This window comes from Mya arenaria, chromosome 9, assembly GCF_026914265.1.
Source record: "Mya arenaria isolate MELC-2E11 chromosome 9, ASM2691426v1".
NCBI classification, from domain to species: domain Eukaryota; kingdom Metazoa; phylum Mollusca; class Bivalvia; order Myida; family Myidae; genus Mya; species Mya arenaria.
This window is the reverse complement of record NC_069130.1, coordinates 13,295,445-13,322,634: the sequence shown is the minus strand read 5'-3', so window position 1 is coordinate 13,322,634 and position 27,190 is coordinate 13,295,445. Positions and strand designations below refer to the sequence as shown.

Genomic DNA, 27,190 nt, shown 5'->3' with positions numbered 1-27,190 from the left:
TTCATAACCCAATTTATCGTGGCCTCAATCAGTTACAGCTACAGCCATATAGTAGTGACATGTAACCGACATGGGTTACTCCCTAACTTCTTTCTCTTCATCTGCATACTTTTCCCTAACGGTAATTGAAAATTTTCTCTTCCAAAAATGGGTTTATTTTATAGATTTTATAACTAAGTCTTCTTCTTAAGGTTTGTATAATGATAATTGTGTAGCTAACAAATAATCTGATCGTATTATTGATATTATTTATTCCGTTTACAAGGTTGCATCCAGATTTTAATATATTTTGTTTGGATTCGGAACAGAAAGTACTACCCTTATATCACAGTTCAATCGATAAATTAAGATTTAATTAAGATTTAGTATACTGTCATTGTTTGTCGTGTTGACAGTCTTACAAGCAACGTCGCACTGACTTTTAAATGTCTGCTATGTAACTGTGGTGCTACAAAGACGTTCAATTGTTAAACCGCCAAATTTGCATTTCGGGACAAGGGTACGGCGCCGCCGCAAGCTAATGGAGCGGCCCCGCCGCCATTCACAGAGCATCGCACGCTCTCAACCATGTTGCAGCCCGCACCCGGAACAATGGTGAATCTCGCGCCAAGTCTCAGCTCGCACCGACTACTTTGGTCAAGCTCACACACCAAGCCACCGGCAACCCACGCTACCCACCCGACGTTGATTTCTATGTAGCGGAAAACCTAGCCAAGGTTTGCCTGGTTCCTTCAAATATGTATGGCATGCCAGAGTGCGCACACGTTCAGATCGTGTCCCCGCGGTCACAGACACCCACAAGCCACTGACAATCAGGGTCACCGAGATTTGCCTCACCCCGGGTCTTCCGCCCGCTCAACCCCGGTGCCCCAGCATTCAGGCACCAGTGACACCTAGCTCATTCACCGACAGTTATTCCCGACCTTGAACAATCTTTTTCACGTTACGCGAACCGCGTAGATGCCAAATTTTATTTATTTATTCACATGGATTTCAATTAAAGTATGCAGGATCACTCACGGCCATTCGGTTTATTTATCTTAAGTTAGCAGGATCACATCCAGACATCATCAAGAACATATTAAACACTGAAATAGCATAAGAACGTGTGGCCGTTCCCTTAAAAACGCCTCCAATGTGAAAGTTTAGAATATCTCCAATTTGTGTGGTTCCCTATGATGCAAATTTACCAACCATATGCATATTTGTGAATACGAATCTGGTCTGCTTATAATATCTTCGGGTTTTTAGGGTTGGGAAGCTGACTGTAACCAAAGGCAATTCATTCGAGCTGCAGGCGATTGGACCCGTTTGCAAAAATGTTGCCACACTACCGTTGCTCTATCTAACGATAATGGTGTACATACTATTTTATTTCACGAGCACGTATAATAAATGTGTCTGTTATATAACGACTCATCACAGATCCTCTGTTAGAACGTCGAAATCAACGGCGGGGTATACAGTGTATAAAAATGTCGTTGCGAAGGTTAAAAGCACTCTTACATTTGACATATGCAACTATGCTATGTCTAAGCAACCAAATTCACGATGTGCGTAATGAGAACTTCCATTTTCAATATAAGTAAATGTACAATGTGGTATTTGTTTTATACGAAAGGCTTCGGAGTATCATTTGTAATTGTTTAATTTAGTAAAACATACGGTGGTTCTCCTAAAAAATGTTATGTTTTAAAATAAAATACAAGTTTTACTTCGCCATTTCACTCAATTTCTCTTCTGGAACATGTTGGTCAAGCCTTAATCTATGAAAATGAAATATTGGTAGAAATTGATTGAATAATGAGCCATTGCGTTCTCTAATATTGACGACGATTATCTCATAAACACTTGCTAATATTTTAGGATATTAAATTAAGAAATTAAATCTTAACGTCAATTCAATCAAAATACGTCTATGAAATGTTGTCTGATATAAATAAAGCTTTATACATTACGGTCATGAAAAATAAGATGTATAAAACTGGTCTATTAAGCATAAAAGATGGACCCCATAATGGACGGAAAACACGTCTCTAAGAGGCCAAATATGATGATTTTAGCAATGTGGGTAGGGTTAGAGTGCGTTTGTTAATTGAGGCGAAACAACCAAAAACCTAAAACAAAGTTAACTTTCAAGAGTAGCAATAAGCCCATGTTATGCAAATCAGAAGCTGAATTAACATGTTTAAAGATGCACTCTTACTCCCAAAGAAGATTTACCACAATTAGAACAATTGTTTTAATATACCAAAATGGATGAATTAATATCGAAAACAATGGTTCTTATGAAGGATACCGACATTAATTCGAAGAAAATGTGCAGAAAACACGGTTTTTCTACCTTATGAAAAGATAGTTAATCACAGTAAATCTTTTAGCATTCACCAATCGTTAAATATTTTTGGGTTTTTAGCTATTAAATTCATGGTTACAATCTTGTTATCAGTAATTAATATTTTCCATAAATGCATTATTTAGTAAGTAGTTTAAGGTGTTTCACTCAAAATTTAGGTTTGTTATACATGTGTAGGTTTTGATTTTGAATAAGAGTGTCACTTTAAAGGTTTATCACTCAAAATTATGTTTGCTATATTTATTCATTTTGAATTAGAGTGTCACTTTAAATGTGTACTTGCGAAAAGACGCTTTATCCTAAAAGCTTTTACACAGCGTGTAAATAAGTGCATGGTTTGCCAATTTAATGCTCATGATTTTTTCCTAGCACGTGTCCAAACATGTCACAGTCAAAAACGTATGAATGACACGTCCACATTTGATCCTCCTCGACGGTTTGAGTAACGCTTAAGCTGGATGGCCTTATTTGGTAGAGCCTTGTAATACAGGAAAAAACAAATCCGGTTCAATTTGTAATTGAAAATAGAATGCATTTACGCACTTATTGGTTTTCAGACCAATCACGTCCCATAACATTAGGGGGGGGGGGGGGTATGGTTGTTTCACTCACCCATAAAATAAAATGGACCACATAAATGCGAACGCAATGTTAATGGATGAGGATCAGGATGCGTTTGCTTTATTTGGACAGCCGCATCCGGCCCAAAATCGCATAAATAATTATCACGGAAAGGTGATTATGTGAGACTTATCACGACAGACTACCATATCTGCCTTTAGAAGCTGTTTATATACGCAGTTCACAAACGTTGGTAGCTGTTGCTTGGGAACATTCGCCATGCAGTAGCAAACTTCTGCGGTTTTTGTTTTGCAAATCCAATGCTTAGGCATACTGTGTACTTATCATATGTGTAAAAATGTCCCAGACCTGTTTATGTATTTTGTTATAATGGAGTGGAATGCGTCGTTCCCATTCTTTCAGCATGATGCACACCAACGATTATCTTCTTGCAATGCACCATTAACACTATAAGATGAAAATAGTTATTCTTTAACACAAATGTAATCAAAATCAACTAGGCCAAATAATAAAATATCGAACGCCTTTCTGTAGTTTTACTGGCTTTTTAAAATGACTTTTTGTCCATATGGTAAAAATGTTTGCATTTTGATGGACACTTGGACGTATCACCCAGTTTTGTTTCGCTTCCTGTATTATTCTCTTTCTAAATGTTATCATAAAATCGCAATGTAAAGTTTTTGATTTGTATTTGATTGTCTTTAACAATGTATAGGATAATGTTATAATACACACGTGCAATACAGAATACTACGTGATGGTTATATTCAAGTGAAAACAAGATATACCATGTGATAATATGGTCCTTAAATTATGATAGTTTCTTCAATGCAACATCATGAATATGTTTTGTGTACATCTTAAATGTATAGAAAATATTTGTTGAATTCAGAGTCAGATCGTATTTGATTTCAAGAGTGTCAAAGATTTTTTTCACGAGTGATTACTGTACAAGAGGGTTTTATACTATCTTACACTGAAATCAACAAATTTTCTGTTTCTGTTTTGCTTATGTCTGGAATTGTATTAATATCTTCTACGCTGCTACCCGTTGGACGCCCCTCATGCAAAAATATAGCTGATGACGTAGCAGTCAATTTTCTATAACCTGTTCGTGGATAAATAGTTCACCAAAATTCCGAATAAAGTTTATTATAATTACTCGGTTTTAGTGCAAACATTTAATGCACATCAAGGCCACAACATATTGATCAGCTGTTTGTCGGAATTAGCTTACCTCTTTTTTACGAAATGTATAAAAAAATATGTTTGCGCCCGCACCTAGAATTTTGCAGAGATTAAATATTTTGTTCGTAATATACCTTGAAATGTTTACAATATAAATGTTAAATATATGCTTCTAATTTTCTGATCAAAATTGTTATTGCCTGTTTGTGAAAAAATATATGTTTTGTTTTCAAAAAGTAAATCTTCAAGTGAACCGGCAAATTGCATTATCCTCGGCGGAAACATAAGTCGATAACTTGAAAATATTAACCAATACCGAATCGGAAAAAAATGCAAACTCTTGGATTGAACGTTATTTGTCAAACTGTCTGAATTGTGTGTTTAACACATGCAGGTGGTACATAATATCCTGAAACTGAACCTGAAACCAGGTTGATTAAGACCATATGGTAATCCAGTTAATGTCGTGGCAAATTACTGTCATTCCTTTCGGACATATTTTCGGATATCATTTTGCGGTTCTTTTTTTTAATGACTTTAAGGAGATTAAATACCATTTTAATTCATGAGGCAAACTTAGAAAATAAATTTTAGGCACCCTGAAATCGTCATTGTTCTAAGCAGTTCCATTATATTTTCTGCTTAGGACATTAACAAGACAAGAAATTATATGGGCAACATTTACCAATCTAATATGGCAATAAACATATTGTACTTGCGAATTAGGAGTGAAGAAAGTACATGAGTTGTTGACCATCACTCATACTCTGGAAACAAAAATAATATTGGCTGTCATTGAATCTGCCAAGTGATTGACAGTTAACCTTGAGTACTCTTACTTCTTACTCCTGAGATAAAATTATTTGTAGGTAATCAACATCAGTTTTCGACGACTCAAATTTACAAGTGGCATGATTATTCGGTCTTGACAACGTTCAGATTATATGTCCTCGTGTCTTGGATATTTTACTGTATACAGCATAACAGAACAATTATTAAAATGTTCTTTCAATTCCAAACACAATGCTCAGGTATAAACTAATGCTATGGTGAATTGATTTCATGCAGTACCTGTATAAATAATGAAAATATGCTAACAAAACCTTCATACATTAGAGTAAAAAGTGTTTGCATCAAATATTTGAACGTTAATAATATATACAACTTTTCGCTCGCCTTCAGCAGATTGCGGTTTCTATATTTTAATCAAAATCGCCTTTCCCCCATTTTTTAAAAAATTTTGCCCCGAAAACTTTCTTGAAAATCCGTAGAACAGAAGATTAATTTAGTGTGGCATAATCAATGAATTTTTATTTATGTATCTATGTACCAAAAATAACGGTTAATGCACGACAGCACTTTTGGAATACAACCTAAATTTCAGCTAATGAAATTGCAGATAGGCATTCAGTTAGTACTACGCTTAATCATTAAGAACTTTCGCGGGTGTTTAAAGATCCGCCTACTGCCAATCATCCTTTACCCACGCCCAGCGTCACATTTTGCGTTTACAATGTGACCTAATTACTACGTTGCCATTTATTCAATGAAAATTTAAAAGGTCGAACGTGTTAACAAAACTATTGAGGATAATCATTGGATAAAAACGTTTTCCTAGTTTAAGAGTTTGTTTAATGATACATGGGTATTCAGAGACCATTCTGATTCGCTTGCAGACAGATCGTTTTCAGGTAAAGAGTGAAAACCATAGATTTTAAGATTTCTTTGCACAAGTGTTCGGTACATAGCGACGACGTATCGGGTGCAAAACGTATGTTCCTACCTCTTACAGCATCACTCCTCCAGACTTGACATAAACAATCATAGTGGCCGGAATATGCGAATTGTTACATAGCTTTACATGAATGTAGGCATATAAGTAATTGCATAGTATTTAACTGGATGGCACTTATTGTGACAGCTCTAGTTTCCCGCTTACTTTGCCATGCAGTGTACTATTGCCAATGCTTTTTAGGTTGTGGTTTTTATTGATGTTGCTGTAGCTGTTGTTGTTGATGTTGTTGACAAGAAGGTACAATACTGTAAATGCAACCTGCTTAAGCGGGCTGCATTGTAACGAACCACTGACTCATAGTCAATGAACACGGAAGATCAGGTCAAAAATAACTACAAACACCATTCAAAACGTTAAAGACATTTTGCCAGCGTATGTTAACATAAACGTGATCGGTATTTATTTTTTAAAAGCTGAACATGTTTATTTGTCACAATATTATCATTATTTGTTTCTAAACATAAACAACATTACAAAAGCTGACTCATGATTATGTATTCGTATGCAAAAGCTCAGACAATAGAAATTTTTCAATAGCTCAAGCGAGAAAGTGGAACGATTATTCTTTGTCTACCTTTTGGTAAATAAATAAGTAAAGATCGATCCTCTCTAGTCGAAAGACGTCCGAAATTCAAGTTTATGTTCATTTATGATGATGAAACCATGCGGTGTGTATTAAGTCCTGAGGAAAGCCAATCATACTATCAGATACAATCATAACATATTATATTTTAATATATACATACAATAGGCATTACATGATCTGATCATGCTCCGCATTGTAGAGAGAGAGGTGTTGGAAATTCAGATAGGATACTATGCAGTATGGATCGCAAACACGATAACGCTTTTATCAATGCTTTGCTTTAACTGCAAATGTCGTTGTATAAATTCCCACCTTGGAGCAGGAAATTGTATCAATATCCTAGGGATCGTGGACATTCCATGCCTGGAAAATATATTTTTAACCCCGCTGAGTCAGTTTATTCATATGGCGGTCTCATTGGAGGATTGTCAATACGCGGTAGGTGCATTGAGATATACACGACTGTCTTTCTCCTTTTATCTTCTTTTTGTCGAAATCCAAAATATACGTATTGAGCAAAAATAACATTGTAATTTCCATTTAAAATGAGTACGTATGCGCCGATCATTCAATCTATATCATGAAGGAAACGGTTTGACGTTTCGTAGTTTTGTGAGACAAATTGAAATTCTAGCCTCCAGGAAAAAGACTGCAATTGTTTAAGCGAGTATATAGGAGGTTACGCTTTTTTAAACCATCAGGCTCTTACAGAGTTTGAATTGAAATGTAATTATAGATATTTTACGGTAGTATGTAAATGATTTGACTTGTACAGTTTTATTTAATGTCAAACACCTGTCATTATGCGCTTCACATTTATCAACTACCATCCTGTTGCATGTCACTCATCTTACACCTGATTTTCTTGCAATTCGGACAGCCATTTTCATTCAACTTGATCGCATATATGGAGCCCCTGTCGCCATTGAATTAAAATTACACATTATTCATATATCATGTTAGTAGACGTCTCACGCGCTAGTTTATGAAATGTACATCATTGTACAATCTTGTCTTTTCCACATCTACATTTACTCAAATGGAAGGTATGCAAGTTAATATATCAATTATGACGATATTTAATATATATGTATACCCTGTATGCCAAAATGAGAATATTAGTAGCGAAAGTAAATATTGATATATTAACTGGTTTGAGGATTACTAAACCACACAACAGAAAGACAGAAATTTGAATCAGAAAGATAGAAATTGGCCGAGTCTTCTTCATGTGTTCTTTTTAAAAATGCCCGAATTTTAATCTCAGTGCTGACAAGGAAAGAAAAAATGTTTTGTACCTCACGCCCTTTTAGACTTATCAATACAATTACGTTTAAATTCGTAGATTTAATGACATCCTTTGTTGTCGACAAACTGTAGGTATTAAGAAAAGTACAACAGAAGATAAGTAAAACCTGTCATGTGCCCTGTAGGATAAAACACCTTTGCTTCTGATGTTTTTGGTAATGACTTAATCGCCGTCCTGAACAAGTGTGGATAAAACATCCATGCTGCCTAATCTTCGCTGTCATAATTCCTTCTTTAAAATGCAATTGTGGGTCAACGCTATTGTAAATCCCCATACCATAAGTATATCGTGCAGTTCCAGCTGCAATTGTGCTCTTATATTTGTACCTAAAATCGTCATTTGTATCGTATCTCTCAACAACAGCATGACAATATTTATTTGTTGAGGCGACTAACGCATTCAAGTAATTGATATACACAAATATTAAATTCCACTTAATCGAGTTTAAAATGACTGCACTGCTTGTGTTTGTTTAGTTTAAACATATTTTATTCATCAGCGTATACATACATAACAAAAAGAAAAACAGAAAACACATGTACAATCTAGAAAAGGATTAGAACGAAAGATGAATATATCTTAAAAAGTTCTTCTCCAAACCTTAGCAGAAGTACATATTTAATGTTTTCACTATCATACATCTGTTAGTATTTGGTCATAAAGAAATTTATAACTGGAATTTATAATACGATTAAATTTGTGCCAATAAACACGTAAGATAAGCAACCTACAAGTGCTTAAATAAGAGTTTTAAGTTTTTTCTCTTACCCAATTGAATTTATAGTGAATGACACATGCATTAAACGACGGGAGTTCCAAACTACTATTTGAGTTTGGCTGTCCGGTTAGCGCTGTGGTTAGCGAACTCGGTTCTCACAAAGGCGACTCGTGTTCGATTCCCGGCCTTGGCGCATAAAAGTTCAAGGTTTGTGGCCACCAAGCCCGACAAGTGGGCTTCCTCCAGGTACTCCGGTTTTCCCTCGGCACGAGACCACACGAGAGTGGTTCATATAATTCTTGGTTGCAATTCCCGGAGATGATTATTATTATGATTTCCGGGTTTCTGACTCTTTTTCCGGGGATAATTATAATTATGATCTCCGGGATTTTCATACAAGAATCCCGGAGATCATAATTATAATTATGATCTCCGGGATTCTTGTGTGCAAATCCCGGAGATAATTATAATTATGATCTCCGGGATTCTTGTGTGCAAATCCCGGAGATAATTGTAATTAGGATCTCCGGAGAATTAATTCCCGGGGATAATATTTTTTTCTATTGAAATATATTGGCAAAATTATTATCTCCGGAAAGGTGAACTCCGGCCTTCCATAATAACAATAACAATATAAAGTACACCTGAACCTTAAAGGTAGTACATAATAAAAAAGAGTTTGTTCCTACAAAATGTAATATACATACATACATACCGGGAGACGAATAATTTGAAAGTTTATGTACTTCAAGTAAGACATTGAATCGTTTGCCTATAAACAATTATCTAACCACAATGTTTGCTACTGAGCTTGTCCATATAGTTTTCGTTGTATTATAACGTCTTTGTCAAGTATGTGAATCGAACGAAGTAGAAGACGAATTTCATTTTATATTTAAGTGTACACCTTATGTCCAATTAAGACAAACTTATATCAAAGGTTAATATAGAATAAGACCTAGTATGTTTAAACTTGTGCAACTTCATAATACAAAGAATACATCTGAAACATTTATGTTAAGCAATTATATCGGAAGCATTAAAGGTGCGTTCTACTTTACTATAAGTTTGATTGATTCGTGTTTTCTATTCAAGTTCATCCTTAAAAATAGATTAATTATAATATTGATTTAATATTTCACACTACATTGTATAAATGTAATTTATTTAATATGTATATGAAACACAAAAAAAACTGTACAGTGTACGTGTAATAAAATTCTGTTCTGTTCTGTTCTGTTCTATTATAGCAACAATATGTGTTTAATTGAGGCTGTTCATTGTGCAACACTCACAATAGCATTATCTTCTTAGCGGCATTCTATTTCATTATGTGAAAAACTACAGAGACAAGCTTAGTAGCCAAAAGTTTAAACATGAACCCAGTTTTAATGGCACAGGGTGTTCGCCAAATACATAGAACACAAAAACAAAAAACAAACAAAAAGAAACATGGAACAAAAGCACAAAACTCCAAAAACAACACAGTGCATATATAATATATATAAAAAAACTAGGTATGATTATTAAGGATTGTTAGGTACCGCCTTGGAACGGTCAGTAAAATGTAAATTTACAAATTTATGTTTTTTTCAAGTTGTTTAGCTGTACGTATTTAATCAGGAAGATCAAACGTTGCTTTAACTTCTTCAAGGGAGCTCTCTAAAACTGCGCGTGCTTCAATCTCCGTGCCTCCAAATAAAAGGCTTATTATCGCCCCACCCAATTTCCCAAACTTATCTACACAATGTACATCAAACTCTCCAACGATATTGCAACCTTCGTCGTCGACAAATTCAGGACTGTTTTCCGTCGAGAAAAAGAGTTTACATATAAAGTGAGTACTGGACCTTGGTGGATCAAAGCATTTTGGTTCGGATCCCTTTTCCGCTTCAACTGTTTCACCCTTTCGAACAAGCTCACTAAAAACTCCACGAAAAAATGGTTTATTATCTTCGCCTAAAAACTTTCTTTCTACAGGATGTTTTTTGGGATCAAATTTGATGTAAGTCTCTAGTCCGAATGTATATCTTGCAATTCTGGAAACAATTGCTCTCTTATTGTGACCATAAGCAACCGCCCCCTTCAATACAGCCAAACCTGCATTAGGTGGAACTATCAGGATATGTTTATGAAACGCAGTCTTCACTCTTTCTTGTAACAATTTTGAGTGTGAAAATCCTCCAACCATGAGAATTGCTTGACAGTCCTGATCCATACTCTGAAGAAGGGTTTGAACATGGCTGATGATACCCTTTATTGTGCTGCTGAAAAGTGTCACTAAAACTGAAATGTCAAATTTTAACTTGTCTCTATCTTGGTGAATACTTTCTTTGTAAGACGAATCTTGTAGCAAATGCTTGAATGTTTTCCCGGTCATCTCCTCAGCAATCTCCATCACACTGATCGGGATGCGAATAACTGTTATCCCAGCTTTATCAATGATATCTCGTTTCTTTACTTCGAAGTTTCTCACCAGTTCTAAGTAATCGTCCATGTTTTCCTTTTTAAGTCTCTCTATTATATCAGCACCTGCGACCGAAGTACATTTTGTATATGACATTGAGTGAAACATGTCAATTAGTTGTATTTTAGTCAAAACATATTAGCAATCAGATTTGAAATAGTGAATGAAATTGTTAAACACGAGTGCAATATCAACAAAAGTATTTATTACATGGCCCACACTGGTTGTGGTGTTAAAGGCCTATTTTAAGGAATGTTTGGCATGACAATTCTCTGCTGTGCATCTCCTGCTGATTGCACTGATGTGACAGTAGGGGCCAATTTCCTGTTTATTTGTTTATTGGCTCAGGGTCATTTAGGGTCCATTTCTATAATAAAACCTCCAAAACTGTACAGCAGAATATTTAGATCAGAGATCTGATATGACAACAAGGCAATTAGATTAAGATCAATACACAGAGGTTGTGTAGAATTCACGGCTGTTTTTTTGTTGTTGTTATTATTTATTATTATTATTATTTAATTTTCTATTTATTTATTTTTTTATTTATTTTTTTTTTTTTTTTTTGGGGGGGGGGCTTACTTATAGGCCTTTAAGTATGACTTGGAAAATGAAATACAATATGATGATGCTACTGATCACAAATGTACATGTACCTGCTATTTTATTGAATAGCTCAAGAAACGCATCGTCAATCTTTGTTCCACCCCATTCGCCCCCCGATGCCTGTAAAAGTTCCTTCAGTTTGCCCTCTTGGGTGATTTTGTGAACTGTAATATCCACCGTACCACCTGTAAATGTTAACATTGAACAAATTGGATCTGTTCCAAACTCATTCTATACAACGATATTATACTAGGCAAACAGTGTCGAGCTTGTCAATATAAATGCACATTGACTTAGAAGTACGCCACACCAAATGAAATGTTTGTTCATACGATTTAATTCTATAAACATTGGAGATATTTCCGTTTCGTTCAAAAAGTTCAATGGGCAAAATCAAAGCCATGTTTTCTTATACGGAAGTAGTAAGAAATATATATCTAGAACGATAATCCTGAATAACAATAACTTTATTCTTCCCGCTAAGTGTAGGTTATAGAAATATTTATTTCATATACATTTTAGTCTTTTAGTAGCTGTTAGAGACTCATTATTGCATGTTTTTGCGATATTTGGCGCAAATTGGTTTCACAAGACAACGTTTTATGGCATGTTTGGGCTATTCAGTTTAACAAAAGTCGGAAAAGTCGCTTCAAAGAAGTATTTTCTAAAAGAAAATGCAGTAAGTCTGACGACCGCAAAATCAATTTGGCGGGCCTTATTTTGTGTTTGCTGTTACAAAATAAATAAATTTCATTTATATTAATTGTTATCGCAATGGAAACGCACCGGGACAACTGCAACTAGTTGTTAACAGTTAATTTATTATGTATACATATATACCATATAGGACCTTATATGAGTTGCCAAGGGTTGCCTAAGAAGTTCATATAGTTTTTTTTAAAGTTTTTAAAAGTTTCCCGTATAAAAGTATTTGTGGACAGGATTATTACCGAAATGTTCTTTTCCATTTTACTTAAGGAAAATATTAAAAATTGCACTGATATGTTGCAAGTAAAACTATAAGACTATAATTAAACCAATATGGCCCTAGGATGGAATCCTACCTACGAAATCCTACTTTGTGCACTGATATCTAGTGATGTACCACTAAAATGTCAAAAATGAGATCATTAAAGAATAAGTAAAGGAAACATCGATTGAAGCCGTCAAAACGTCTTCTGAAATCAGGTTTGGCATTATTTTATAGCACTAAATGATATTATTTAGAATAATTTTAAAATACGTTACAAAAGGCTTTTATATGTAAATAATAATTAATCCGCATAAATAACAGTCATTTACAATTATTTGATTTGTTATGCAATTTTTAGTTGTAGTGTATCAATAAAGTGAAATAGATCGGTAGGAAAAAAAACAGTCAGTACGACGTTCAACACAATGTATTTTCAGTAAGATGCACAAACGAAGTAAGTTTGAAATAGGAACGAATCGATGATTTCTCATCTGTTTAAAATAAAGTTGTGTGTCCCTTAATCAAAATATAATCTTTTTAAGTAACAAATAAGAGCATAAACTACTAGTAATTTATAATATTCAAAAGTTGTCTTTGCATTGTAAAAAACATGTCTCATTTTTGACGTCAATTTTAGGTGGTCCAGCTTGACCCACTGCTATTGAAAAATATTATTTGAGAACAGGGTACAAAAAAATAAATATTGCTGAAAAAGATCTGAATCCCTAAAACGTATCATGATATATGTATTTTGTTGAAAATCCAGTAAAAAAAATAATAATGTAAACGTCTAAGTTCGAGTTTAGGAAAAGTTTAGGAAGCGAGCCTCACATGGAACATATGTCGCCTTATATGAATATTGTATGCATTTGTCGATAAATAGTTGGAAGCTAAATTTGTGAAATGACCTAATGCTAAGTATTGATACACTAGCGTAATATAATGAGGAGATATGTATGCGTCTTTTTACTGAGGAATTTTAGTACGTACCTGAAAAGAAAATATGTTTTCGAATTGTAAGTTAATAATGTAAATAACTTTAGTAGACATCGGTGTAAAAAGGGAAGCATTCATCACTTGCTGCTATGCTGGACTGGGTTTTGAAAACGACAGTGACGTATTACAGATTTTCCAATATTTCCACTGTTTGATATGGAAAAGTAAATGGATAGGCATATAATAAAAGAATATACATAACTGTTGTATAGCATTCGAAATAAGGAATGCCATGTGACAAATATATTAATTAATAAAACAAACGAAATTTATAATCGACTTCCCTTTGACATTTGTTGATCAACTTGTATTTGTTTTGATTATGCTCTATAATAAAAATGTTATGATACATACCACCAGCATCCAAGACCAAGTACTTTGTACCAGGTTTAAACGTTGAAACAGAAGTGTCAGAACTTCTTTCCATGGGCAAATGACGACAATAAATGGAAGCCGCCTCCGGTTCCAGGCAAATGCTCAACTGACCAAATGGTATGCCAGCCTGAGTAAACACAAAGTGAAATTATAACATAAGTGTAAATAGATACAGGAGACATGTTATCTAAAATTGTTTAGTATTGCATTAACCATACGAATAGTATGTAAAACAATTATGTTAATTTCACATGAATATTATTTCAGTGATGAGGGTAATATTACAAATGTGTTTATTCTAGAATACAATATATATCTAGTATAAATTCATTATGAAATATTACCTTTATGACTAGATAGATAGTGAAAAAATGTATATATAAATAAGCACAAGAATACTTTATTTTTTCTCAGTTTTCAATGACAAAAAAAATGAAAAGCTAAATAAAAACTTCAGACAACACACATACATATAGGTAGATTATATAGACATAATATACCTCTCTAGCTGTCTCGCGCATGAATTTCTTGGCTGGCTCACTCCAAATAGCTGGAACTGTGATAACCCAATGAATGTCATTCTCCGTGATATCGCCACTTAATTTGTCGGAAGTAGTTTTTATTAAATCTTCCTTAAGATAGCGAATGGACAGCGCAAACACCTTGCTTGCTTTCAGTCGGTTTCCGTCTTCATCTTCAATCTCTAAAGACATCGTCAATGTCTGCAAGTATTTAAAAAACATTGATCAATATGTTCTTATTATTGTAGACGTAATCATACATGATTGCGTATGTATTGAAACATCAAGAATACTTCTTATGGTGCTAATATTTTTAGTGAAAACATACTTTAAAAAAAACTCCCTCTATATCGTACTGCAGATTTTTGTTGACAAACCTTACACTATGTTTTACGTTAATACGAACCTAATACACCAGCAGATTTGCTCTTAGCTATTGATTTTCAACTGTATCCAATGGACGTTTATTATGAACATGTCATATGCGATGATTTTATCACCACTTACTTCTTTGTCGAAGAGCTTCATTTTGAACCTCCGAAAGTAGTACCACTTTTTGTGTTCATTCTTGGCGGCTAGGTCTGCGTATATGGTCTCTGCTTCGTATCCAAAAGCTTCCAAGGTTATGCCATCTGGCTTGATAAGGACGCAGGTTGGTCCTTTAGAAAGTGATTTTTTAAATGAAATAGTGTAGCTTTATTCGACATAACCAACGTTCGAAGAATGTACCCCAACATTTAAGAATATACAAGATATTGCATAATAGTTTTATTGTTCTGTTGTCAGATAAAGTTCTCGTTTGTGAAGTCTTGTTTTGTGATCTTAACTTTTTTAAGATAAATGTAGGGAAAATGGGACGATTAGCGCTAACAAACAGGTTTACACTCGCATTGAGTTCTTATTTATTCATTAACCGTGCAAACGTAGTTATCCCAACTTTCACCATGACCGAGCCGCGGAAATATTTAACAGTATAGCGATCATTAAACAATGCAACCGAAATTGCTCAGACTTTATTTATAATTTCCATCAAAGCTTTCTTGCTTTCTGATATAGTCCAAATTACTTGGCAGCTAATTGATAAGTGGATATAATAATGGAGAATAAACGGCAGTTTAATTACGTTGATTCAGCTCAACAAAACAACAACTCTTGTCACTGTCCTTAAACACATCGAACCTTACACTGTTCATCATTCCTATAACCTTGTATTTTTTTAAAAACAATGTCGCCTTAACCATGTGCCATCAAATATATACTTGACCTTCAATCATATTAAACAAATTTCCTAACCAAAACTTTTTATTTAACATCATCATTTCGGCTACTACCGACTTGAGCTCTATTATTATATGAGGCCTGCTATGACGACTTCCAGCCTCAACAAGTCTTATTTTGTATACATAAAACCGTAATCAAACAAACAGTTTTTCTGAGCATTCAAACCAACTAATATTAGATCAGAATTATGGAATTTTAGAAACCAGAACTGTATGTGATGGTAAACACATGCGTCGCAAATAGAGGATCCCCAGTCTTATCTGTACCACAGGTCCGTCACAATTCCAAATGCCCATTTGTATTATTACGTCATGTTCGAGATGTTAACTTTCCGACTGTCAGTGCAATAATCACCTTGACGTGGAATTCCATAACGGAAATTTACAGTTAAGAAAAACTATGCGCATGTTAAGCTGCAGTCATAAGAGGTACACAGGTTGAGTGCATCGTATCTTTGAAAAGTATTTGCATTAGGTGCTCTAAATTGTTTCCCTCCGTCTGCAGATAGAGTTGGGATCTCTAATCATTGAAGTACTTGGGGTTTACCTTTTCGTTTTTTATTATTATTTGTTTTATTGATAAGTTTCCTCAAGTTAACGTATACTCTGATAAGATTTACCTTTTGTGTTTTATCTTTATTAAGAATTGTTGGGATAAGAGTGAGGTTTGTGCACATAAACTGGTTTAAACCCCCAGTAAACTTACATTTTACCGACCTTTCCAAGGCGGTACCTAACAATTCTTGATAAACATACCAATTATTTATATATATATAGTAATTATGCACTGTGCTGTTTGTAGAGTTTTGTGCTGTTCTATGTTTCTTGTTCGTGACTTTGTGTTCTATGTCTTTGGCGTTTGCCCATTGCCACTAAACCGGGTTTATGTTTAAACGTTTTGCTACTGAGCATGTTTCTGTAGCTTTTTGCATATATATTGAGGCAGTCGTGTCACAGTTGTTTAATGTTTGATGTTTTTTATGCTTGGTCTCTTGTTTGGAGTTTGCTTGGCTTTGAACCATGTGCCTTTAGACAGGATTTTGGTTTAATTCTATGCTACTTGTCTTGTCCCGGAGTGTTTCAATTGTTTTGTTCTACAGGAGTGCTATTTTTCATTGTTTTTTTTATAAAAATAGTAGTAGTTCAAATTCATTAATCAGGACACTCCCTGTACGAAGATTGAACAGTTGGTTGGTGAGGTAACTATGTCTACTTGTACTAAGGCCATCATGGCCATCATTAAACATCTAAAAGACACAACCGAAGCAGAAAGTGTGCTTGTTAACTGAAAGCGCAGTTGTAGCAAATTCACGGTTATCAAGTTTTTGATTTATTGGCAATTAGTTAAAACTCCCAATGCAGAGAATGAACATACCTTTTTGTGAGACGAAGTTGTTGCCGTGCCAAGTTTTAGCATAGACTATTGTGGGATCTTTTTCGAACTCATGGCGAAATGAGTAGGCCCATCCCGAGTAGGTGGTTCCAAAGTCTATGCTGGCAACTACCAGGAAGGTCGACATTCTCTCTGGTTCGAGTGATTTCTGGCAAAATATAAAGTACAATATATTTTGCAATTTCTTGTACATGTGTTATAGTGATTATGGATTGTATAGCCTTAACGTCACGATGCTATTCGGCTACAAACAAAAAGCCGGAATTGAAATGCTTCAATATGTCAGATTTGTGTTTTTCTGGTCCATTCATATATATGTTTAACAGAACTATTTCGTTTTACAATATAAAAAAGTGATCTTGTTGTTATAGTCAGTTGAAACAGCACTATACGACAAATATATTTTTTGGACAAACGGCGCGAAAAACGAAATGGCAAAAGAACACACAGACTTAAATCTGAACGATTCGTGATAACTGCTACTGTTTGTATGTGTCAGATGACTACATTGTGCAGAAAATTCAGAGAAAACATCACTATGTTCAAATTTGATTTCAATTTACTTTAAGTGTCTGTTTTAACTCTAAGGATTTAAGAGAACAGCACTTTGCCATTGTCTATATGTTGCTCAGCTACCATTGATTTGCTGTTAATGTCACAATTTTGAATAATTAACACACAGACAAGATCTACAGGAGTAACTAACATCTTTATTATCCTGAAATATGTAGTAAAAAATAAGCGATATGTTGTGAACTTGTCAGTTGCAACAATAGTTGAAACAAGGTTTGTTTCATTCTGTATTGCATAGTAATGAAATATATTTCCGATCAAATAGAACCACTTTCAACGCATAAGCCAAAATTTATATTTGTGAAAAGTGACGATCTAAACAGAAACATGATCCCCGGGTTTTTCCATATAAATTTCAATTGGTTTACGGAGGTCAGACCCTGCCAAGAATATCTACAATTTTTCGTACCAGCCTGCACGCACCTAATTAGAGCAATGAATGACAAGCTTTTCTGGTTCCCATTAGCTGAACCTTTTTCCATCGCATTTTAACGGCAAAAAGAGAGTAGTCCCTTTACACCGTCTAAGTCTTGTAAGTCGAACGCAATCTCTCAACTTTAGGCCGGTTTCATCCTTATTCGGAGGTTTAATAACTACAACTAACTAAACAATACACAAATAATGCGCACTTCCAATTTCCTTTTTCTAAACAAGGAAGTAGTTTGGTTTTCAGAAAAAGCTCAACAACTAGATGTGCCTTAACTTGCAAGACTGTTCAGAAACGAAAGTAAATTGTTCTTAAATTTACTACAACAGAACTAGCATGACCATCTCCGTATTCAGTTAACAGTTACAATGAAAAAAATCGAGCGCTTGAAAGATCATATATGTTCACGCTGTTACTGAATTCGTTTCAATGATTGAGATTTTTTTGTTAATAACAATGTTACCAACCAGATTTAAGTAGATTGCTTGTGATTCTTTTTTAATAAAACCTATACGTTACTGTTGGTTCAATAACATAACTTCATAAGAACACTTACCTCAACTTAAAAATATAAATCGCATTTTGGTACAAACTGCTCTTGTCCAAGGTATATTACTTCCGCCCTTCAGCAGAACATAACCCAGTCCAAATGTAATATCTGTAACGACTGTTTGATCAATGGAAATCATTCTTTCATAGCGATATACCTGACCAATTATCAAGCATAGATAAGCTATACTTGATGTAGTCTTAAAGCGTACTAAACACGTTTAAATGGCTTATTTTTATTTTCAGTTTACAAAAAAGGAGTCTATTTTTTATTTTTACTTTATCGTGACTGCCATATTTAGATATAGTTTATACATCTAGTGCATATTATTGTTTAAAGACTTAAATCTGTTTGCATATACTTAATTTGCAGAACTATACGTTGCACTCTTTACTAAAGCGCATTCTCTCTTTGGTTATGTTAATAAAAAAGACTGATCGATACTTTAAAAAAAATACTTCTTGACTTGAGTCCAATTTATTACTTTTAAGTGGTTTCATTTTTTAAAACTATTTCTCAATGATTTTTATAAACATTATATACATTAGAAAATGCGCTTTTAAAAAGAGAGGTGCTGCTAGGTGGAAAAAAAGTTCAGATGATATTGAGAAATGACTTGAGTGCAAACGATGTATCAGAAGAGAATGCCAAGACTATGACAATACATTAGAGTTGCTGCAATACGTTTTAACATAATAAGGAATTTGAATATCTGACGAAAACTATTCGGTTCATTTATGATTTCTTTCATAATATATGTAATATAGATGCAAACCTCAAGCTCAAACTGTTGTGGAACACCATTTCACAGCACATACATACTGTCAAGGTTTGTGTCATGCTGCCGGCGTTCGGACCCGTTTGCAAAGGAATTGTCACAGTAATGATGCCCTTTTTGAAACCAAAATATGTAACACATACTTTTTCACTTATAATTAGATAATTTTAATCAACGTGCTCGAACGCATTACTCTTATTATATATGGTCCATTATATGACGCTTTTCACAGAGCATCTATCTGTTGGAACGGCGACATTAAGGGTTGTACAATACGTTCTAACCTTGTCCCCATTTCGTTGTTAAAATTAGGGGCACTCTTATATGGAATGTGTTATCCGCCAGTTAATTCACTCTGAAAGCAAATAAAAGTTATAAGACATAGACAGATGCGGTAGTGAGTAACAAATAGGCACACAGCAATTGCATGTAGGCACTTATCACTTGCAAACAAAGATGAGAAATGGCACTAAAGCAGCATGCATCAACTTCCGGATAACCCCTTCCATACTCTTAAACATGATATTTGATACCATTACATGTCTAAAAACGCACTTTTGGCTCCAAGCAGTAACTGGTTATCTAGTTATTGTTTGCGAATTTCACTTTATCAGTAACATACTAACTGGTTAACGTAATAAGATTCGTGTTACCACTTATCTATAAATAGATTGTATAAAAGTGGAATTCGCAAACCATAACTAGTTAACCTGTAAGTGCTGTACAGCTTAAAAAGGTAATAGCTGGCAGTTCTGGGCACTTTCAAGCCTGTTTTTAGTCTTATGATATTTATCTTACCAAAAAGGTAACGCGAATTTTAACTAGATAGCTAGATAATCATCGCGAAAATTCAGTGGTTAACACGATATTATACACACAATACGTGAACGTTATCAGTTTATCTTACGACAGTAATATGCCACCATACAAAACCTTAAATTTCAATATCAGTAAATAAGTAAAGTAGTATTTGTCCGGTTTAACAAAGGAAAGTATATTCGAGGAATCATGCTTTATGCTTTAGTTTAATGTACGAGGGTACACATGTACTTCAAAAGGCTAAATGGTAAATTATATAACATGTTTAACTTGACCATTTAACTCAAAACATGTAGGTCTACCAATTACTACCAACTACAGTCAAACATGTATTAAGTGGCAACTTTTCGGAAAAGGTCAAAGTGGCTGCTTAAGATAGGTGGCTACATAATCCAGGTTGGAAATTTTTCTACCTTTATCTACCAAAAAAATGAAATCTGATCTGAAATGATTGAGTAATGAAAATGTTATTCAAATTTGAAGTAGTATAGGCAATATAATACTGTGTTATGAAGCTAGAAGAGAAATGTATTTAATAAAGAAACCAAATTTCATCACCAATTCAATCAAAACGTGTCTACGAAGTGTTGTCTGATATTGATGTAGCTTTGTTCATTGTGATCATGAAAAACAAAGATATTTAAAGTTGGTAACAATAAGCATAAAAGATGGCCACCATTATGGACGGATAGACAACGTTGACAAGTTTGTTGTTGCTGTGAAGGAGATGGTCAAATGACATTAGCGATAAATGGCTTTAGGTATCGCTGATGAGGTAAGAATTTAGGAAAGGGGTAAATTCATTATTCTGACTAAGAATAGGAACTAAGAAAGGGCATTTTCCTGTTAAATGTCAACTCCAAAGCCAATAAAAATTAAGGGGTGATTGAACCATTGTCTAAAACCGTCAGAGTAGCCTGCCCTTGGTATTACATTTATGGCACTGAACATATTACCAGGGCATGCTACTCTGACGGTTTTAGACAACGGTAACAAGGAATTAAAAATACTTCTGGTACAGGTGAGTTACAACAAAGCGAATTCGAGTTTCTATTGTGATTTTGATATTTATCATATGATAAAACGTTTCAAATGAAGGACCCTCGAACCAGCGGACGCCTTTTCGAGCCTCGTTGTTTTCGATCGTGAATGAAATAGTTTAATACGAAATGCATAGTCTGTACGTAGAACAAAAGTTAAAATATCATTTAAGTATATTGTCGAGTATCTGGAAGATTTCGTACCTGTAACTTCTATAGCTCCATGGTAAAGCAATTGTTGTATGTTTAAAATGCGGCGACCATAAAAAGTTATAGTGTTCTTTATAATCTTGTAAACAATCTGCTTTGTTTTTAATGAGCCCGATAACATTCAAAGTACAGAGACCCAACAAAATCGACTGATTTTTGCCGTGTGAATAGGGTTAAAGTTCATTTGTTTTATTGAGACGAAACCATCAAAAACCTAACAAATAACAATTACATTTTAATTAATATGACTCACACGAGTATAGCACACACACTTCACACGAACCGGAAGCTTACTTAACGTGTTTTAACTTTTACTTGTTTACTTGCAAAAAGGCGCTCGATCTCAACCAAGAGGTATTACACAGCCATTACGTGTAAATAATGTGCGCGGTATGCTGCTTAAATGTTCTTGATCCATTCATAACACGTGCCCGGACATGTCGCAGTCAAATTAGTATGCAAGACACTTCCTGATTTAAGCCTCCTGGGTCGTCCAGATAACCTTGTTAGACAGGAAAATATAATTAATACCGATGTAGTTTTTAAATGGAAGTAATATGCATTTCCGGAATTTAAGTCTCATGTCATACCAAAGGCACGCAAATCGCAAACATTATTTGGTTGCAACCAAACCGATCACCTCCCATTTAGATAGTGTGGACATTTGATTTACACATAAAAATGTACCTCATAAATAAAATGTTTTTTATTCTTCAGTACAATATTAAAGGACGGGTGTGTATTTGTCCTATCGTACAGAACCGGTATAAAAGCGCATACAGTGTAATAAATTATCACGAAGGTTAAAATTCATCACGGAATACTTCCGATATCTGCCTTCTGTCCATAAATGCAGCAAACCAACGTTGGCCTCTTTTGCCTTGATAAATGTTGTGGTTATTCTCCTTCAAATTCAATTCTAAGGCATAATGTGTAGTTATATCTCTTTTTAAACAGAAAAAAAAAACTATCAAATATGCCATAAAATTAATTTTGAAGGAATTTCTGTAGTTTTACTGGACATTTTAAGACACTTTTACTTTGCCAATGTAGCAATAACTGACAACTAAGTGTGACCTTGCATTTTGAGCCCAATATTACGATGTAATCCGCGACCCACCTTCCCATGCTTTTGTTCATTTTCTGCGAGGTTTGTTAAAATTTAATATAATTAAGCGCATGCAAGTTACAGCTGAGACACAATAGTTACGGACGGACACACGATCACTGTCGATTATAAGCATTCCTTCAGGGACATTTTGTTTATTATACTCGCACTCGATCAAGGCCCTTTCGGCGAGTGCCCCGACCAGATTGTTCGTCATATTCTTTTAGCATAATGCCCATACAGAACGTAACCCTGGTAAGGGCTACCCTGGTTCATTAACGTTCACCAGTGTATTTGACTGTTACATGGGAATCCCATTCAACGTTCTTCTTAGAGGACGATTAGAATTTTAGTGGTGCGGCGGGGAATCGAACCTGCCACCCCTGGATTGACAGTCAAGTATGTCACCATGGATCAGCCATGTCAGGGGCGTAACACTTCAGGGGGGATAACAACTCATTCACAATCAGATATAAGAACAAGAGCACGTTCAATCTTTGTAATTTATTTGTGTAATTTCAGTCAAGGTACATGTACACCATTTAGACAACATATAGTAAATATATAGCGTTCCTGAAATCCAAGTGAATTAATGGTGATGGATGAATTATAACAGTGAGTTCTACATATTGAATGTCAAACATCGATAATGAATATATTTGATGAAGTAAAGCATGATATTAACTTATAAAGCCTTGTGTTCTAACAAAATGATGTCCTAAGACAAGTATTCAAATATTACACACTGTACCAGACGAAGAAGTAAGACTAGTACTCTGACAGACTATTTTCACAAAAACTTAAGGATTAAAATATGTTCTTGTCATTACAAATGCAACTATTAAAAATCATGTTTCCATATATTTCAATGTTAAAAGTGCATTCTTTTAGTAAGGAAGGTCATTTTCAGTTTTCTTCAGACATACATTTTTTCTTATCAATTTACATGTATTATTTAAAGAAAAAAATCTCCAACGAAATGGTGAACCGACTCATACATTCCGTATGTTAACAAAACAGCAAATTCCAACTTTGAGTATTTGTTATAAACCAGTACAAATCATGTTTTTAAAGGGTCTCAGCTCACAGATTTTCTTGGCAACATTTTTTTCCAAAACAAGATAGTTTATTTATAACAATAAAAAAACACTTACAGTAACTGACAAATATTCAAATTCAATTGAACATAATTTTGTCAATTCCAAGCTTAAAATCATTCTTTTTTCAAAGCAAACTACTAATCTTTTTTTCGATGTCTGGCCTTGTAAAACGTGAGCGGGTCCCTTTAAATATAACTGTTCGATTATATTCAACAAAACAGTCTCCACACACATGAACAAACCACAATATTTTTTGTTAAATCTCTATCCCTTGAATGTTCATTGAAATAACCCAAGAATCACACTTGTTACTTTTTGACAATAATCAATACGATGTCTGAAAGCAAAAAGGTTACTTTAGTATCTTTTTTTTTCTTTTTAATCAATAGTGACAAAAGCTTAGAGAATCACACGTATGACTGTTTCCTGGGTAGAAACCAGTACTGGTGGCACCAGAGCATTCTCAGCGAAAAGGTTCTTTCTGTTTCTTTGTTTATTGTCACTTAGAGCTGCACTCTCACAGATTGAACGTTTTGACAACTTTTTTATTTTTCATCTTGGAACGCGCCAATTTTTTAGAAAATGCATGGAAACCACAGATATAAAACTGCTGACAAAGAGCAGATCACAGTTTCCATATTTACGTTTGAAATTTGTATGGCTAAAAGCATTACTAGTGCTTTAGGAAAAATGAAATGTTCAGCAGTTTACAAAACAATTGAGAACTATCTAATATGACTGAATTAAAAGCAATGATCCCAAAATGACCTGATTCTGAGACAAAAAATTTTCAAAAAGGTCAAAACATCAACTTGTGAAAGTGCAACTTTAAAACATTCTCAATTTAACCTCTAAAATATCTCTTGTTGGAAAAAAACTCAGAAGCAATTATTAATATAAAAAAAATATGTTTTAACTAATACTTATTCAACAAAACTTGATAAAAATATAATATAATTCAAGTAAAATCTAAATATCATTATTGCAAAAGTATACATAAAATTTTCAAAGTGGGCAATGTGAGATGTAGAGTGTGGTGTTATCGGAGATCAGTAATAATTTTACATGATTTTTGAAAAAAAAATATGCCATTAGCAGCTTTTAAATACGATGATGATTACCGTTGATTGATTTAATTTTGCAAGGACTTAACATTTACAATTTGTCACGAATCGATCAGATCTAGAATCAAACCGATGGTATAAACCCTTCCAAGAGCATTATCAAGTACCGTGCGGCGGCTGCACTAGGTCGCTACTTATTCGTCTTCATGGTATGTCCACCGAGACCATTATATATGGATATCTTTAAGGTTATCGAGGGACGTCTATTTCCTATCTTGGCACTTACCAACTAGAAAAAATAACTTTTCATCGATCAAATTAAAAATCATGGCCGTTTTATTACTTCGATAGTTTAAAGTCAACGTTATTCACTAGAATAGGTAGAGACAATATCACGAACATCTTAATATCGACTTATTTACCCGTATGTTATGATTCAAAATCTTCTATTCATTTTAAAAGGGCATCATCTCATAGATTATGTTGGTGTAAATCTTTGCTTAGTATTCTGAAGAAAAACAAGAGTTCTGGAATGAAGAATAGCCTACATGGCACCTAGATACAGAAATGGTACACTATTTCCATTTTGAAAAACATAATAACATGAACATATGTGTTTTATTGTGTTTAACTCATGTACAATAAAAATGGACCATAACTATTCCGTTGACTCTTCCATCAAAAATTAGTGGATAGTAACCCCAGTCGAACTTTTTAGGTTTTTTTGGTGTTTTAATTTGTGTATGTAATGTTAAAATGTGTGAGTCTATAGTTCATTGTCGGTTGGGCCCTTGCCTGGTGCCCATCAATTAGGATTATTTTTGACTTCTGAGCTTTTCTCTGTATTTTTCATGATATTTCTGTTATACAACATTTATTTTTATTTTAACAGGGCGTTATTGTCAATAAAAGCCCAACCAATCCGGTGTGTGGTGGGTTCTGTTATTGTAACACGTTACAAGCGTAACAGGGTGCAACAAAATATATATACTATCTCGTATATTTTCGTACATGCTGCAACTATTGTATAGTCTCATCAAAGTTACAGGCATGAAACACTCAAAAGAATCAAACACCCCGATTTTGAGTTTTTCGATATATTATAACAGCGTGTAACATGGTGTAACAATTGGTTAACAGGGCATCTCTGGGAAATGATAATAATATTTTTTGAATGGAGTGGAGTTTATGGGTGAATTTGTAGATATATTGTTGACAAAAATGGATTGCTGCGTGTGTGACAATTATTTGGACCTAGTTATTATATATTGTTTTTCCTTAACATCATTTGGATTTAATAATAGTTTTATATGTTTTAAATTCTTCACTTCTTTTCCAGTAATATTGGCTGTTCTGTCATTTGTCATTAGAGTCCTGAAAATTCACTAAAACAATAATGAAATATATTCCTTTCTTACGGAAGTCTGAAATGAATTTTCAGAATATGGAGAATATGTTAGGGAAAGTGTTACCGTTTCAATAAGACTTTTTGCATTATTTTTTTGTGTTATTACTACGAATTCTTTTTTATCGGATTGATTTGCTGAGACAGGAACAGGGGTAATGATTGAATGTTTTTTTGTGTGTACTAAATGTTTCTGTTCAGCATGTTATAAAGTCAGACTTTTGTAGCTTGTTTAGTTAAATACAATTAATAATACGAAGAAACTATTCCAGAAAACTATTTAACAAAGGGGATGTAGACATGATCATAATGAATAGAGACTGCTAATGTGATAAATAACCAGCTAGTGCCTGAAAAGAAAAGCGCAAATGATCACTGCTTTGATTGTCTGTGACTTTGATCCTATTCTCCGGGTTGGTTTTGAGATCTTATCAAACCGTTTGTGATCACAATAGGATGTACATATGATGTCGGCAGTAACATATTATCAACAAAACATACTATTGTGTATGCATGTATTTGAATTTCTTTTGAACTCCCAACGAAAAGCATAAACAGTCTTTCCAAAACTATGCGGTGTGTTTTAAAACTAGTGTGGATGACGCTTGGTACTTTGAATACCAATATAAAAAAGAGAGGAAAATGAACTTTTATGGAAATGTGAAGTCTTCTATGGCGCGAAACAGGTGAGTACACCACATGCAAGATATGCAACGGGCGTTATCTGTATCCATGCTAACGATAATTTCACAGGTTATTATTTATTTTCATAGATTATACCGTTTCATCGAATTATTTTCTTTCCTTGGAATATGAATTACTTCTTTTTAATCACATAAATTTAAAGAGCGCAAAAGAATTGTATATTAAATGAAAAAGAAGCACAGACTTTCAACTTTTCGATTTTGTCTTCCCTACAGAAGCACGATCAGTTAAAATAAGCAGCGCAACCATTACAATATTTTAAACAA

At 34.1% G+C, this 27,190-nt stretch overlaps 1 protein-coding gene across 1 annotated transcript; it reads right to left on the bottom strand.

The window, feature by feature from the left end:
- Nucleotides 1–8,297: 8,297 nt before the first annotated feature.
- LOC128203551 (heat shock 70 kDa protein 12A-like) lies at nucleotides 8,298–18,795 on the bottom strand. Its single transcript, XM_052905008.1, has 7 exons — nucleotides 18,702–18,795; nucleotides 17,128–17,293; nucleotides 14,980–15,131; nucleotides 14,452–14,673; nucleotides 13,931–14,078; nucleotides 11,658–11,792; nucleotides 8,298–11,066 (listed from the first exon to the last, which is right to left on the bottom strand). The coding sequence occupies exons 2-7, from the start codon at nucleotides 17,270–17,272 to the stop codon at nucleotides 10,150–10,152; spliced, it is 1,719 nt and encodes a 572-aa protein (XP_052760968.1). The 5' UTR covers nucleotides 17,273–17,293; nucleotides 18,702–18,795; the 3' UTR covers nucleotides 8,298–10,149.
- Nucleotides 18,796–27,190: the final 8,395 nt, after the last annotated feature.